Here is a 17,299-nt window from a genome sequence, read left to right on the forward strand (position 1 = left end):
TTTGTTGTTCTTGTGAAATGTCGTCTTCCAATTTTAATTTATTAATCTCAGATCAGATTAATTTCTTAATGACTTATTGCTGTACTTCTCAGAAGCTTCTTCGTTTTATTTTATCTTCCGAGGAGCGGGTTACGCGGGTGTGTACCCATAAATTAAAGTTCTTACAAACAAATTGATGATGATGATGATGATGATGATGATAATTACTTGTTAAACAATTCGTCCACGTTCTACTGGAGGGAACATTCTGTGGAGAGATACAAAAAGCGTTCACAAGTTCAACGGAAGAATTCCACTTTAGTAATTTTTTTTAAGGGTTGTTAATGATATCAATCGTCATATTTTTACTAAATAAAATTATCAAGTTTCAATTGAAAACCTACTGAAAAAGTATTACATAGTTTTTTAATTATAGTATTCATTGACAAACAGCAATCTCAAATTCTCAATACCCACGCATTCACAGATTTGAGTATATGTAATGCATTACACAAGGATAGTAAAATTAAATAATAGGATTTTAGGTTCAATACATACAGCTCATTAAATAAAAGTACCAAAAGCATCCTAAAATATCTGTGAAGCTACCATTGGTAAAAATGATGCCACACAGCGGTGGTTTAAATTACTTTAGGCTAGTAACGGTAATACCTTCAAGTTTTTTAAGATAAATGATAATGGAATAAAAAAAAACAAATTTATTTCACTTTTACATAAAGTCAACGATTTAATTATCTCTTTTTAATTTTGATAGAGTGATTAGAGATATATTGTAATAGTAGATACTGTAAGAGGGATGGATAAAGAGTTTTACTTTAATTAATTACCTGTGAAATTGGAAGATGTGATTTAAATCTTTAAGGGGCGAGCAGGAAAGGCCAAGATAGAGGAAAACCAAAATGTGATGGAGTACGCCTTTAAAGTCAATGTTGGAAAATGGTGGCCTGTCCACGTAATTATCTCTTGTATTTTGTTCGCGCAGCCATAACTTCAAAAAAGCTTTCCACAATACAATTTAACATTAATTCACATTTTTTGATAGGTCACAACAACTTCCACTGGTTGGCACATCAATTTTTAAACAGACGTATATGTCCACAATTGTATCCTTACGACTTGTACAGTTGTGCTCCTGCCAATAATTTCGCTTTCAGAATATATTGTCACACATACACACGAAAACTACATTTTTTCGGGATAATAAGTGGAAATTATCATATTGCCTGATTTGTAACAAATGCATGACATCAGTGCCGTGAGAGAGTTGAGTTATAATCTGAACCAGTACTTCTAGAACTTGAGGTGTCTTGGACTTCATATTTGCTTTTATATGCAGATTGTTCGAATAGAAACTTGCATTTAATTGTGTTCAACGCATTTATTAACCAACAACTTGAAGTGGATCTCAGCTTGTCTGATTTCCAAAAATCTTGTGACATCTTTCCAAATGTCTTAAATATAGGAACTAGTTAAAGAACTTGACTTGATATTCAATATAAAACCTCAATCTACGTTTATAGGACTTTGCTAAAAGACCAGAACTCTTGGGGGTGAAAACATGGCATTTTGTTACTTGCAATAATTCAAACTCAACAAATCCATATAGCTTTAAAACATAAGACTCTAGTACAACGTTCCTGAATTTGGGTCCTACCTTTGTTAAGCAAATTGCTTATTGTAATTGAATCAATGCACAGGTCACAGACCTTTTAAAGACATGACAGCTTCAGCCAATATATATATGCCATTAAGATTAAGAGTTTTGCCTAAAACAACAAAAATTTAAGGACATACTCATATCATCTTGAAAATGAATAATAATTGAAAAAAAAAATCTGAATCTGGCTGACAAAACTTTCTGATTTGGTCATGTACGAGAAGGCAACAGACCATCTATTCATTATAAAGCATCACGGTTGAATAGTTATCCATGCACTAATATCATTTGAAATGCAATTAAAACTGATGAACTATACGAGAAGTAAGAAAATTAAGAAGGAAAATTTTCTCAACAGAAAAATAATTACAGATTTCATGAGTAGGAACAAAATTCTTCATTGCTAGAAATTACTTTATGAAATACAATCAATTACATAAGATGGTATGATTTTGATCTGCAGGGTGGAATAAAAACCAGCCGAACCCCCAAAACCCGTTTATTATCGTGAGAGATGAGAGAGAGAGAGAGGTTGATGCTGTTAGATCTCTAACTCCAGAACAGGAGGAGTACCAAAGTTGAGAGAAATAATACCCTGGCGTAGGATCTAGACAAACCTTGAGCATAAATATTCTGCCAATGAGAAAGCAAAGAGAAACCAATAAATATAGCATGAAGAGGATGCATATATATATATATATATGTATACCAGTTGATGAAAAATTAAAACTGCATGAACTGTGTATGCATGATGAATCCTCAATTGATTAAGAAACATGAGTCTTTTTATCACCATATAAACTGGGAGCAACCTGCCACCTATCCCTTGATTGAAACATATATCAGTTGATATAGTGAAGTTGAAAAAAAAGAAGAATATCATCTGTAAAAAGATAAAGTGCATTTTTAAGAGACAGCATCCTTCAGCAATTGGACGTTAGTTTATTTTCTTAAGGTATATGCTTCAAATTTCAAGCCAGTGTTGGGACTCTTTTCATAAATATTTCTTCCCACTTTCAATGCTGTCTCACAATTTCAGACTGACCACTTTATTAAGATGTCGATATTCTAACATACCGTGATGCAGGAAATGAAAAGGAGAGAATTAATCGCAGGGATTGTATGCAGAAAACAATTGGAACATTAGACTGAGGAACAAGGAGTCATGGTGGTTGTCCGGCTAAAAAGGTGGTAGAGGAGGTGGAAAACAAATGGGATCAAGAAATATAGAAAAACTAATAGACATTTCCTTTTTCCTTAAGCCTTATTTAAGACAGATGTAACAAAATTAACTTAAAAACTCTAGTATATCCACGCATTGAACAGGTTTGGCTCTGAAAATTAAAAGGCCATGTTTTCTCAACATTCTTCCAAGTTCCCCAAATGGATTATGAGCGTGTGTGTGAACATGTGAAAGACCAGTGAAATCCGTGCATTTTTACTCTGTTTCTTATACAGTGGTCAGTAGGTGGAAAGCCTTTGAGTGATAAGACCAAGTAATATGTGCTTCTATAGATGGTTTTGTAAAAAGAGAATGTGTAAATATACAATGAATCAAGGAGAATTAAGCATATTTAGAGCAATATCATATCAGTCATATTAAATCACAGGTCCTATCTTTCAAAACTGATACCCATCTTTGGACATCATGATGAGCCCAATTACATTGAACAACGGACCTTGAGTAGAAAGAACAAGGAGCTATCCAAAGAAAAAGAAGAGACTGTTGTCTCTCCAAAGCCAGGGAGCCCTTTTGTTTTGTTTTTTCTTGATTCTTTGTTATTTTCTCACTGTTTTTGTGGAAATCTCACCTTATCAGTCTTGTTTAGGTGGAGTTGTTTGACTGAATAAATACATCAGAGCTTTCCATCTCATTATAAAGCCAAAAGGAAAGAGCCCGCAACACAAAATGCCAAATGAAATCTATATCTGGCAACGTGCAGCATAATGTTTTAATTCCACATATGACGAATATCAGCTGGTCAGGGATATCCTAAGATAGCCGATTGGCGCATTAGATCTCTTAAACTTCTCTTTTCTCTAACACTATCAATTTTCTTTTAGCCTTATTTAGGTTACATCTGCAAAATGCCGAACCCCCATCTAGTTTCCAAACACAAATAGTGCAATCACTTTGTACAAGTCAAATTTTTCAAAGTTAGTCTCTTATCATGAATCAGAAGAGTTTAGAATGTGCTAATCAAAACTATTGAAAAAGCTACATTATCATCTCATAGATTTATCCATTTTTATGAAAAAGCATCAGCCGGTCCTAACTCTCCATCTACCACCTCCTCCCCAAAAAAAAAAAAAAAAATCTACTTCCCAAAACCATAAAAGAAGTAAGAAAAAGAAGAATAAGTGCAGCACGGAAATGTACACAGATTACCTTGTTTTATTTACTCTACTTTTCCTATGAGAACTTTTAACTTAGCTTCAAATCAAACAACAGTTCAACACATTATCAAGTGAAATTTTCAGCATTAAACCTAAAATATATAAGACAATCAGGAGGATGATGATGGAAACAGTTCATAAGAAATATCGTACCTTGATGGACAAAAGAGACGAATCTCCAGCGTTAAGTCCATGAAATCCAATGTCATATGATATGCTCCCATCAGCCTTGAAAAGTCCATAATTCTTCTCAGAACCTGCCCCCGGCTTCTGATTCTCGTTGAAAAGAGCAAAAATGTAAGCCTTCACAACATTTTTTGGCCTATGCGGGGTTCCTTTCTTCTTAGCAAGTCTTTTACGCAGGTTATAGTTATACGTCCTCGCATTAATTGGAGTTGCTGCAGGTTCAGTTTCATCTCCATGTGAGGCCCACCCTGTCTCAGTAATTATGACTTCCATTTTATCAAATCCAGCATCTTCCAAAGCTGCATAAGCTGCATCTATCTGAGCATCAAGCATATTATCATAATGCAAACGATACTTAGGGTCATATATTCCCTTCGATGGCTGGAAAAGCGCATAATTTAAATCAATATTCTCTGGATCATACGTGTAGGCCAGGAAGGGGTAAGCATTTAAACAAAAAGGAGAGCCAATTTGGGAGAAGAACTCCAGCAGTGGCTTCATATACTGATTAATATTATCTGCAAATTTACAAGAGGAGGGAGGGTAGGAGTTCTTGAACACAGCAGATGAGTGTGCAGTAGAAATCTGAATTGGACTATCCAGATTGAGTTTTTGGGTAGCATTGTATATATTCTTTGCAGCACCCAGAAGAGCTCCCCACAAATTAAAGTCAGAAGCAAAAACCTCATTTCCCACAGCAATCCCCCGAATACGTGTATCAGGAAGAAACGCCTGTACATTTTCCTTCACCCAGTTCAAGGCGTGGTCCGGGTTGGAACTCATGTCTTGCAGCTGTCCATTGGGAAGTCCAATTACAAGTTCAAGACCAGTTTTACTGAAGGCATTGAGAACAGTATGATCAGCATCATAAATTCTAACATTTCTTATTTTTGCAGCTCTGAGAAGTGTAACAACTTCATCTGGTGAGGGAATATTGTTTGCAATTCTCCCATAATTGATACCATAAGTTCCAGTAAATCCTTGCACAGTATTGGGTGCTGAAAACAAGCAGAGGACAATTCTGTTAAGATGATGCCCCGGCCATATATTATCACACATCAGGGAACGAGTATACTCAATGTCAGTTGGCTTAAGACAATAAGAGAACTAGCATATTAATGAGCAAAATTAGAAACTAGGGGATGCACAGGACAGGAATCAACTAACAGTTTCACCCTTTTGACACCTTCAATTCAAATTTAAATACTCAGAAAAGGGAAGAGAATTATAATAGGAACTATGATCGATAGAATTCAAGTAATAATCAATAGTAAGAAACGGTGGTCACTGGTCACAGGTGAAGGAAGTAAACACGCTTATCGGAATTTAAAAAGGAAATCAAACTGGCAAAGAAGCACTATGAACAAGAACTTACTCGCGATCTAAGGCGAAATTTCAGTGAAAACTACCGCCCCAACAACACAAGAATCAAAGATGTCGATACATAAAGGGGAAAAACTCAGCAAAACTCCAAACAACTTCAATTCAATTACAAGCTTTGAAACCGAAAAAGAAAAGCAAGAAAGTACCAATTTGAGCGAAGACGACAAATAACATCAGAAGGAAAGAGCCAAACAATCGCAAACTTGTCATCGCCCGGAAAAGAAAACAGCGGAAGGCGACACAATTTTCCATCGAGAGCCGTATGTGGACTGGTGGAGCGGGTCAACACAAGGTCAGAGTCGAGATTCAAAACGGCTTCTATGCACTGTTTCTTCTTCTTCCACAGGCATGCCATGCCATAAGACGAAGATTCCCTTGCGTTTGCTGTCGTAAGAACTAGAGATTCGCCGCTTCCATTACTCCATTCGCTTCCTCTCTCCCACCTTCAACATCAAAGAAACGATCTTTCTCAGTTTAAACAATGAATTGAAGCAGAAGAGCAACCAAAGCAGGGAACTTCAGCAACGATTCTATGGAATGCGAATGTTGATAGGGGGAAAGGGAAGAGACAGTGGGCGAGACTTCACACTTTATATCAGCATTTAAAAAAAAATTGCGTGAAATTCCGCAGTGCACTGGTTTTTGAATCGCGGGTCAGTAAAGGGTAGGCTGCTAAGGAACCTAAATGGAAATATGACAAAGAAATAGGAAGCGACTGGATGAATGAAAGTGGAATGAATTAGGAAATCATTAGGTCAGCAACTGTTTGATTGTCGATATTCTCACCGCAAGTGTTACAGACCGACTAATGGGTGCAGGTGGTCAGTTATAATATAGGTTTCGCATGGCATTTGATCGCTTTGTCAAGCATTGGGTGTGGAGTAATAAGTAGTTTTTATAATTTGAATTCTGAAACTTTGTAGGAACTGACAGATTAAATCATTAAAATTTGAAAATTTATGACTATGCTAAAACTATAAGATCAATTAAATGGTTAATATATTTTTAATCATGATATGGGCACAAAATGGGTTTCAAAAGAAAATTACAGTCAGGTCTAAATAAGAATTAATTTATTCTATCCCATTTGCAAGTCATGAGTTTATATTTACAAGTTAAAATTTTGAATTAATAATTAGCTAGGATATGTGAGGAAAAACATCATTCTAGGACTGGCTACAAATTTGTACGGAAAAACATCGCTTGAGGGGGGGGGGAACTTCCTGGTTAATGTTCAGATTTTTTGAAGGATTAAGACCACAAGTGCCGCCTTAGTTGACCAAAACAATTAATTAAGATATGTGTTACAATTCTTTTAAGCATAGTTAATGAACTCAAAAGTAATTAATTTTGTCGAGTCAGACATTAAAGTAATTCTCCCTAAAATATAATGGCATCCTTCCGGCTTGTTAAAATTACATAAACTTCTTTTCTATTTTCAAAATATACAAGTTAATCCATTTTTTAACACTATTTGCAATATTCCATTAGAGATTTTAAAATACTTAATTTTTTATTTGTAATTATATCAAAAATTTTAAAATTATTAATTTGACCTTATAATATAACTATCTACTCTCTCAAATTTTAAAAAACTTTAAATAATTAAATATGTTGATGTTTTAAAAATTATGTTAAAATTAACAAAATTTAAATAAAAATAAAAAAAATTATATTGAGTAATTTATCAAATTAAAATTTTTTACTTGTGTGTTTGAAATATTATTTCAGCCAAGAAATAAATAGGTTTACAAAGATAAAAAATTTAAATTTAAATAAAAATATGCATGATTTTATTTTTGTGTAATTTGAATGAATTTTTAATAACATTTATATTTAAATAGAGATATTTTAGCCTAACATATGTGACTTAGTGATCAACTAATAATTGGGTGGATGGAAATGAAATATTAAAACTAGTAAAATTGTTTGTGTTTTTTAGCTATTCTTAGCCCAAGTTTAAAAAAGCAGAGCAATGTATGTGTAATTAAAATAAAATGGAAAGGAAGTTCAAGTATTTTTTTTTCTAATTTTAATATTATAATGATTTCAACGAAATTAAACATTGATCAATTAGATCAACTGTGAAATAAAATATAAATTTATTACAATTATACCAATTATGAATTATGAATAATATAACTTATTTCTGAAATTCATAATTTTTAATCATTCCTGACAATAGTATTTAAAATTTTCTAGTTGTTTTACCCAAATAAATACTTCCTAGTTCCTCAATCCATAATATAGGGTGTGGGTAAGTACTTTGCAATTTTTTAAAAATGTTAGATAAAATTTTAATCTTTTACAAAATTATACATTATATATAAATATATTAATAATGACAATTAAAATTTTAATCCATCATTCTTCTAAAGAGAGTAGTAAGTAAAGTAGATGTATAGTTAGGAAAATGATTATAAAAAATATTTAATACCTTATGTTCAGATCAAGTGAGACTTTCAAGAAATTTCTTAAAGTTTTTTATCAAAAAATTTTGATTTTAAAATTTTGGATGTTGTTATTACTTTATCAAAAAACTGTAGTATTCAGAAAATTTTCAACTTTTTGCATATGTATATAAAACTTTTGAATAACGTATCGCCACTGTGGATTTAGAAATTGGTAAAAACATGGATTGGATCCAGGTTCGTGTACGTGAACAGACACTGCGCCAGCCGCGAAGGAGCGTTAGTCAACGTAAACGTTTACTTTTCCAGCTCAGACGTGACACATCATGATTTGTTCACTGTCTCAATGATTATTTATCCCAACTTTTTTTTTATCATGCACCTGTGTTCATACTTCATGCTAATAACATCTCACCGTACTTCTTTTAACTTATTTTTATATCTAAAATTATTTTTTCAAATAATTTTAAAACTCACCATATTTTAACGTAAACATTTTTACTTGAAGTTCTAATTAACGCTTTCTGCAAATGGTAAACAGTGCTTCTAATCATTTGCAGGGAAACCATTTCTCTAATTTTAATTTTAAATAATTAACATGATGATTATTAACCCTGTATCATACTCTCTGTCTGTACCATTCACAGCTCAACACATGAGCATGATTAAAGCGTAAGAGAAGGGCCAATATTTAATTTTCACTCCGTACTTAAAAAAAAAACAACAACACGCGTTCACATACAAAAAAGTGACCGCATAGTAAGTGGTGATAGTGATAACTTAATACATAAGCTGTTTGGATAATATTATATGTCTATGACGGAATGTGTTAAAGCTCTTTTGCATCATTGAATACATATAGTATGTAAGTATAGTGGTTTAGTGAACATAAAAGAATTTACGAGATTTTCAAAAAGTAAATTAAAGAAGATAAAGCTGAAAGAGTGAAGGAGATAACGAAAGCAATGGGAAGGGGAAGGGTGCAAAAAGAGTATATTGATTAAGAAACCGAGAAATGGGCACTTAAAGATTGAATGATACATCGGTCCAGGAGGGATTGATTCAACTAGTTAAAAAAATTAAATTAATTTATCCTAAAATTCTAAATTTGAGTTTTTTAATATATAATTATATTAAATAAATATGTTAAAAATATTTTTAAGATATTTATGAAGTCACTGTTAATAATATTGATATTACATAATAGGGGGTTAGGATTAGTCTGGGATAGGAAATCTAGTTAACAAAAACTTTTGTTGGTTATTAATATTATTGTAAGATATCTTTAGAATTTTTTATATATTTTAAGAAAAAAATTATATTCTTAAATTTATCAAAATAATAATAATCAAAGTCAAATCTCATCACCTCTGCTGAAAGGTTGCTGCCATCTACTCTCTCTGTTTAAAAATATAAAGTATTTTTTAAGGAATTGAATGTTAAAAAATGTAAGATAATTTTAATCTTTTAAGATATAATTATTATTATTTTTTAAATATACTTCTATTGATAATGACTTTATAGTAAGATATTTAATAAGGATAAATATAAAAAGATATGATTAGTTTAAAAGTGGATAACTACCTTAATAAAATAACTTATATTTTTTAACGGAGGGATTATCATTTTTTACAATTTTCAAAATGATTGATTAATAAAATTGAAGAAAAAAATATCGAATTATTAGAGAATATTACATCACCTGTCAGGTAAAATTAAAACAAAAACTTTTATAAAAAGTACAGGATTAGAAGGAGTGTGTATTATGTATGCTTGAAAAAGAAAATCCCACTCTCAAGTTGATTGCTTTAAGAATTGAGAGAGGTCCATAAAGGAAAGCACTTTGGTGATAACATTAACAGAAAATATAATCAACATCAACTATCTTTATAATTTTATTAGATTTTTTTTTAATTTTTAGGTTTTTTCAGTACTTTTAATTTTTATAGTTTTAATTTTGTTCCTTAAGCCTTTATAGATTCAGTGTTCTCAATAATTTCAATCTCTATAAGAACCAAAAATAAACAATTACAGAAATTACAAATAAAATTAAATAAAATTATAGAGACAAATAATTGTATTCTCCTTAATATTAATATAAATACAGGATTAAAGCAAAGGCAAAGGAAGGACGTGTGTCTTGTTCTGAATAGGAAACAGAATCTGCTTTCTCATGTAGTTTCGTCATCAAAAGCTGAACCTCTCACAGAGATGGGCATAAAAAAGTCGCCTTTCTGATCTGCTGGCTATCAATTGGGTCATGGCCCTATTTACTTTATATTATTTGTATTCCAAATAATTAGAAACAGAGCAGTGGACTTCATTTATGAGTTATGATTCACGTATAATAAATACTTCTTGTGATTGATAGAGTCAGTTTTAAGTGCAAGTTTGGATGTCAGCAATAGAAAGTGATATTGGTAAAAGTCTAGTAAAAGTAATCTTTACCTGCGTTGAGGAGATTCAGGTTTGATGAGCAGAACCCAATTTAATAAAAGCTGGCCAAACAAGCATTGAATACAAATTGGGCTTGGAAAGGTTTAGGTTTGTGCCTTCAAAATGATATGTAAACATACCGTAAAAAGAGTTTTATAGTCCAAAATCTTGACAATTTTGTAAGACTTCGCTAGGCAATAATTATTTTAGCAGGGTGTAGAAAGATGAAAATTTATGTTTTTTACAAGAGGTATTTTTGAAACAAGCATCACTATTAATTATGCCTAGAAATCTATATCAGGACTTTCATTTAGAGATAAAAGCAATGTGAAAATTAGAGCATATATCAGAGCCAGAGAAAGTATTTCTTAGAAGCAAAAATTGAAAATGAAACAATTTTTAATGAATTTTAGTAATATAAACTATGGATAAATTCACCCACTGACCAAAAAAATCTTGTGCCTAAAAACTATTAACCAAATTTTTGAAAATTTAAAAGTGTAGCTTGTTCACATTAATATACAAATATTTATTATTAACATATAAGGGGTTTATTATTGAAATTTTGAAAATCTACAAGTGGTTTATTATTGAGACACAATAATATATCATTCACAAATATAATATATCAGTCATAATGTAAAATATAATAAAATAAATATTGAGCTATTTTTAGTTTGTTTTTATAATATAAGTTACATCTGCAAAAGTCTCTATGCCAATTATAACACAAGTGATGGAAGTTATTATCACTTTTGTATCTGTTTGGATAAGTGTAATAATTAATTATAAAAATTAAAATTATAATTTTATGAAAATATATTTAAACACGTCAATTGCATATTGAAGTTAATTATGAATTTAAAATTTTTAAAAATATCTAAACACACATTATCCATGACAAAAATAATTATGAAATCAAAATCATAATTTTTTTGAAAATATTCAAACACATCTCTAGATGCTAAAATCAATTATGAATCCAAAAATATAATTTTTGGATAAATTTTTAAAATTCAAATTAAAAAAAGTAATAATAGCTTATGAGATACTCCCCATTCAAAAATATAAGTATTTTTTAAAGAGTTTGATATTAAAAATATAAGACATTTTTAGTTTTTCGAGGTATAATTATTACTTTTTTTAAAGTACCCTTATTTATAGTAATTTTATATTTATTATAAGATATTTAGTATAGGTAAATATAAAAAAAAGTTAGTTTAAAAGCAGGTAACTATTTTACTAGGAGTGAGATTCAATAAAAAATGTTCAACATTTTTGAACGGAGGGAGTAACTATGATTTTGGGTTCATAATTTGATTTTGGTACATATAAGAGTGTTTGGATATTTTTAAAAAATAGTGACTTTAAATTTATCATTGATTTTGATATATATAATAGATATTTAGATATTTTTTTAAAAATCTTCATTTTAAATTACAATTAATTTTGATATATAATATTTGGATATAATATCATTTGTCATGGTTGCCTTTCGGGAGAAAAAAAAAAAAAAAGCCCCCTTGTTCGTTGGCCCACATAAAAGTAAGAAGGAAAGTCCCCCATTATTCGTTGACATGGTTTGGTCTTTCACCATGGGCGATAGTGGCCGTGGTTGCGTTTCAGCATAAAAACTACTAGTCTACAACAGCGAGCGAGCGAGCGAGAGAGAGAGAGAGAGAGAGTGCAATACCCACCAGCACCTTCAAAAATGACTGGATCAGATTACAGAATCCAGTAACCTTATCTTCAAAAAGTTCCAAAATGACCATGACTTCTCAATAATTCCCAGAAAAAAAAAAAAAACCCAGAGAGAAAGAGAGATGGCAACAAATTTTCTCCCCACCGCAGCAAATCCCATTCTTTCGCCATCATCGCCATCATCTTCTTCCTCACCCTCTTCTTTGTTAGCATATGGTTACCCCTTAAAATGCAATTTCAAGAGGCAAACCATTCTCTGCAAATCAGTGAACCTCCCGGCGGTATTACATCGTCCTGTTGTCACCAAAAGAATCCTATCTCTCAGCTTCCTCACTAACTTCGTACTTTCACTTGCTGGTAAGGGAAGCTCTGACGCGAATGCAGCTATACTGGAGGCAGACGATGATGAGGAGCTCTTGGAAAAAGTGAAGAGGGACAGAAAGAAGAGACTTGAGAGGCAAGGTGTGATCAGTTCATCCACCAAAGAAAAAGGTCAAATCCCTCCATCGCACATGATTTTTCTCTTGATCTGTCTTTCATTTTTAACTTTTAAGTGAATGTAGAAACCCTCTTACCTCTTTATTCATTGATGGGCTGGTCCAATGTATAGTTTGATATGTCTTACCATGTGATATCTCCATTTTCATTACAATGTAAGTTTTGAGGTCCGCATCAAATTGAATGAAAAGCATTATCTTCGCCAGAACTAAGTACAAACACTGGTAAGTTGTCCTCTGGATGACTTCACTAAAGAAGCCTTCTTTTGAACTGATATATCAGATTCAGGGGACATGTTATTAAAATGTCTGACGTCTGAACTGCTCAAAATTGAAATGGATATGCAGAATATCTTCAGGATCTGGTGTACAATCTAAGCAAAGTTGGCCAAGCCATTGAAAATAATGATCTGGCAACCGCCGGTTCTGTTCTTGGGGGAAGCACTAATACAGACTGGGTCCAAAAGGCCAATGTAGCCTTTAACAAGGTGAATCTACTGTCCAAAATGACTGCATTAGCAAGGGACTGATATAAATGAATTAGAATTTGGAAATAACTAAACACCTTTTCCAAGTATTGGTATTGATTGGGTGAATAAAATATACTCCCTCGATCACATTTATAAATCACATTTTAAAAGGTTTATTTGGTCTCATTCATAAGTCACTGTGCGGTTTTTTAAGTAATATTTAAAAAATATTTTTAAAATTATCCTTTATAAGAAAGAAAAAATAACATAACATTACTTTTTAAATTTATCATATAGGGACACATTTGAAATTCTATACACTTTTAGTCCTTATACTTTTTTTACATTGGTATTGATAAAATTAGTAAAAATAACTTATAAGAAGGACTGAAGAAGTATTATTCATGACTTGCCAATAAATTAGATTGTATATTGATATTTGGTTATATAATCTTTATTTGAAAGTTGGTGGGTTTTATCTTGTTCTGTTTTTGTCTTTCCCCTCCCGCCTCAGGAGGTTTAATGACATTTTCTGGATAAAAATGATGCAGCTGAGCTCCAGTCCCGAAGAGAAAGACGAGGTGGATATATTCAATTCTTCACTAGCATCTCTGATTTCATCAGGTGGGTCGCATCTACCTTTATGATATTATACCAATAATCAAGTTCATACAAGAAAAAAGATATGCTGAAATTTATAGAAATCAACCTGATTTTTACCTCTTAGGAAGCATTCCTTCCGGAGCTCCTTTCTTTTTTTAAAAAAAAATTATTTGGATTGTATACATCAAACGGTCGCACACTGAGATTTCTTTCCTACGTTACATTTTTGTAGTTGCCAAGAACGATGTTGAGTCTTCCAAACTCGCCTTTGTGTCTTCGGCCAGTGCATTTGAGAAGTGGACGTCCATGACAGGACTGTTTGCCCAGCTTAAGGGACTTTGAAGGGAAAGAAGCCCGAGTTATATCTTCTCGCCTTTCTGGAATGAATATTGATAAATCATCCAATCTTCCACCCGATGACTGCGAATTGCAATTTTGAGGCCATAATTTGAGATCTAAAGTGTTTGCTATTGTTGTTCTAACTTCTAACAGTACAAAAATACCCATTTGAGGAAGCCATCCCAGTTTCCAACATCTGCTAGAAAAATGTGGTAACTTTGGTCTATGGCGGTGACTAATCATACAGATTGTGAGATATTAGACGCTGAGGATAGCAAGCTGGAATTGTAAAAGTAAACGGAGTATTTAGGGTCTCACATGGTCATAGGTTCTTATCACATTACAGGAAACAACTTAATGTTACACAGGAACTAATCGCTACACATCTCACTAATACACCGAAGGATGGTACATTATAGGCCTACTCTATAATTGTATGTGATTGTTTCAATGAACAATTAGATAAATAACAACAAAAGCTGCAGTCATCTTAAGACAGATCTTAGGGGGTCAGAATGAGAGAGGTGAAGCCGAAGCTTCTTAATCTTATTCGTTCCTCAGGGCTCCAACCTCACCCGTACCAGTCCCATTGGTGCCGTTATCAGTGACCTCTGCTTCACCCTTCTTGCTTACCTCTTGCCCTTGTGACATCCTTCATTGCTTTCTTTTGTTCCTTCCTTTTCCTCGGGTCTGTAGTTATCTTTAAGCTCTCCTTCAACTTCAACCTTTTTCTCATTATATTGTCTGTTTCAAGGTTCTTCAGCACCTCAGATCCCACCTCTTTCTTCATCTTATCCTCAGGTTGCTCAGTTTTCTCTTCCTGTTTTGTTCCCTCACTCTTCTCATCTTTATTCCCAGAAGCCTCAGCATCTTTCCCACTAAGGTTATATTCAGGCTCGGAAGCTCTCCACCAGTAGTCTTGGACACGTCCTCATCATTAAAGCTATTAACATGTCCTTCAGATTTACCCCCCTCAGGATGAATGGGTTCTTCTTTGACATTTGTACCCTCTTCTCTATTCTCATCTTGATTTTCGTCCACAGCAACCTTTTCAACTACTGTATCTTCCTTTGGTTCATCAGTTTCTTGCATATGCACATCTGTTGTCTCCTTCTTCTCTTCATGGAAAGCATCTTTCTTCGAAGCTGATGATTTTCTGCTGCGCTTCTTTGGGGGTTCAGTTTCTACTGCAGAAACCACCTTGGCTTTCTCGCTGATCCTTGCTGATCTTCTTGGGGTCTCACCCGTGCCCCAATCAAATTCCAATAAAGCTGGGCCACCAGGGTGCGCTTTCAAATACTGCTCCAGCTGCTTCTTGTTATTAATCTCCTCTCCCGTTGGGGCAGTGAATACAATCTCATTTTTCTTCGGGGTTCCACCTTTTTTTGGGAAGAACTGCAAAAGGCCACAAATTAATTATAAACCATCCGGTTTACAAAATCACCAGCAGAATGCTTGATAAAATGGTTTAGGGCGGGGAGCACACGCCTTTTTTTTTTTTGGAAGTGGCTTAGGTGGAGGGTTTGAATAAAACAAAAGTATCTGTATCTCAAGTTCTATACAATATCCATACATCATTTCTTTCTTTCTTTCTGTCTTTTCAGTCTTTCTTTCTCCAATTCATGTTAATGAAGTCTTCCTATAGATATGGCAGGATGATTCCCCACTAACTCATAACTACTGACTGCTCCAAACATCATATGGACTATTGCAATCTAGCAAATTCAGTATTCAACCTCAGGAAAATAATAACATGGAGCCATATTAACCTTGTCCAGTCAGAAGGCTTTCATTCCCTCCTTAATCCTTCCATTCAGAGGCTCTACTTGGGAAATGATGAGGAGGAACCAAAAATTAGAAGACAAGCATTAAAGTCAACAACATAGACCAAGGCCCATAATGTTCCCCAAAAAAGAATGCATATCTGATACGGAATGCCTATGAATACAAGACAAAGTATAATTCAGATCAATTAAGGGGTACAATCTCCAATTTAAGCGTGGGTTATTACATTGATCATCACGAGATCACATTAAACTGACATATTGAGTCCCACTAACTGTAAGTGAAATACTAGATTTTTCCAATAAACTGAGGGGTCCAGGCTCTCATGAGTCATGAGTCTTGGACTTACCAATTAACAATAATCCTGGACTCCAACCTCACCAGTTTAAAGGACATCATCTGCTTAAGCAACAGCATCACTGAATGTTTTCAGTATTTTGGTCTAAACAACTAGCTGGTAGAGTGAAGAACAAAAAAGATCGTAAAAACAATATTTAATGACTTGATGCGCCAGATTTTCCCTGTGGTAGGAATTTTTTGGAAGGTCTAGAAAACCCTAATGGATTACAATCACACAGCAGCAGGATAATTTTCAGAATTCATTACTCGAAAACCCTAAAGCTTCAACGTGAATTTCTAAGCATAAGTATTCATTATTTAAGACGAGTTAAGCAAATGCAAAGATGCCCTAGCTCAGGTCCAGAGAGCAAAGCGTCAAATTACGCCTTGAAAGACCGAAACTCGCAAAAATAAAAACAAACCCACGTCAGAATTTAACGTCGAAGCAAGAACTAGAACACAATCACAACAAATTATAACTAGAAATGTCAATCTCCGTATAAAAGAATTGTCAAATCGAAACAGGCCCAAGTAGAAAGACAGAGAGATAGAAGTGGACCTTCTTCTTCCAACCAGGAGGAGCAGGAAGTTCCACGGAGAGAGGTTCCTCTCCCGCTAAACTCTCCTTTTCCACTGAGCTCGCCATTTTCACCTACAAATTCAGATGGAAATTTTCACAAAACATGAAATACACAGACGAGACTAAAAATCTCCTTCTCTTAACCCAAAAAGGAAATTAGGAAATAGCCACGGGTTCAAACTTCAAAGGAAAAACACTTGCTTTATAATTTCCTTTTTCAGTGAATTGAGTCTTGGAGGTATCTGGGTACGAGAGAGACGAAGAAGTTGGGGATGATGAAAAACGGATGATGAATAAATAAATAACGAAGAGAAGAATAGAACTGAGCAGAGGGGGGTCACAGCGCTCTCTTATGCTGCCACGTGTCCCCTAGATTTCATTTGGCGACGTTATTTTGTTTGAAGAACTTGTGAGAGAGATAAGATGTTGACAATATTAAAAGTGAACGTGTTTTGGCGTTCCCAAAATTAAAATTTGCATTTCCACTGTTCCACCTGCTGGAGTTCACCAATGAA

The 17,299-nt window shown here is 33.4% G+C and overlaps 3 protein-coding genes across 3 annotated transcripts; 1 reads left to right on the plus strand and 2 right to left on the minus strand.

The window, feature by feature from the left end:
• Positions 1-1,990: 1,990 nt before the first annotated feature.
• On the minus strand, positions 1,991-6,384 carry LOC129319862 (glucan endo-1,3-beta-glucosidase 14-like). Its single transcript, XM_054964952.1, has 4 exons — positions 6,213-6,384; positions 5,770-6,066; positions 4,208-5,238; positions 1,991-2,290 (listed from the first exon to the last, which is right to left on the minus strand). The coding sequence occupies exons 2-4, from the start codon at positions 5,873-5,875 to the stop codon at positions 2,207-2,209; spliced, it is 1,221 nt and encodes a 406-aa protein (XP_054820927.1). The 5' UTR covers positions 5,876-6,066; positions 6,213-6,384; the 3' UTR covers positions 1,991-2,206.
• A 5,754-nt stretch (positions 6,385-12,138) lies between these two features.
• On the plus strand, positions 12,139-14,201 carry LOC129319294 (thylakoid lumenal 16.5 kDa protein, chloroplastic-like). The gene is made up of 4 exons (XM_054964313.1): positions 12,139-12,663; positions 13,017-13,156; positions 13,690-13,762; positions 13,974-14,201. Exons 1-4 carry the CDS (start codon positions 12,294-12,296, stop codon positions 14,081-14,083), a joined length of 693 nt encoding a protein of 230 aa, XP_054820288.1. The 5' UTR covers positions 12,139-12,293; the 3' UTR covers positions 14,084-14,201.
• A 164-nt stretch (positions 14,202-14,365) lies between these two features.
• LOC129319293 (methyl-CpG-binding domain-containing protein 11-like) lies at positions 14,366-17,050 on the minus strand. The gene is made up of 3 exons (XM_054964312.1): positions 16,986-17,050; positions 16,764-16,856; positions 14,366-15,475 (listed from the first exon to the last, which is right to left on the minus strand). Exons 2-3 carry the CDS (start codon positions 16,848-16,850, stop codon positions 14,867-14,869), a joined length of 696 nt encoding a protein of 231 aa, XP_054820287.1. The 5' UTR covers positions 16,851-16,856; positions 16,986-17,050; the 3' UTR covers positions 14,366-14,866.
• Between the last annotated feature and the right edge of the window lie 249 nt (positions 17,051-17,299).

The sequence above is a fragment of the Prosopis cineraria genome, unplaced genomic scaffold (genome assembly GCF_029017545.1).
Source record: "Prosopis cineraria cultivar Desert tree isolate PC_DT_omini unplaced genomic scaffold, ASM2901754v1 PC9, whole genome shotgun sequence".
In the NCBI taxonomy this organism is placed as follows: Eukaryota; Viridiplantae; Streptophyta; class Magnoliopsida; order Fabales; family Fabaceae; genus Prosopis; species Prosopis cineraria.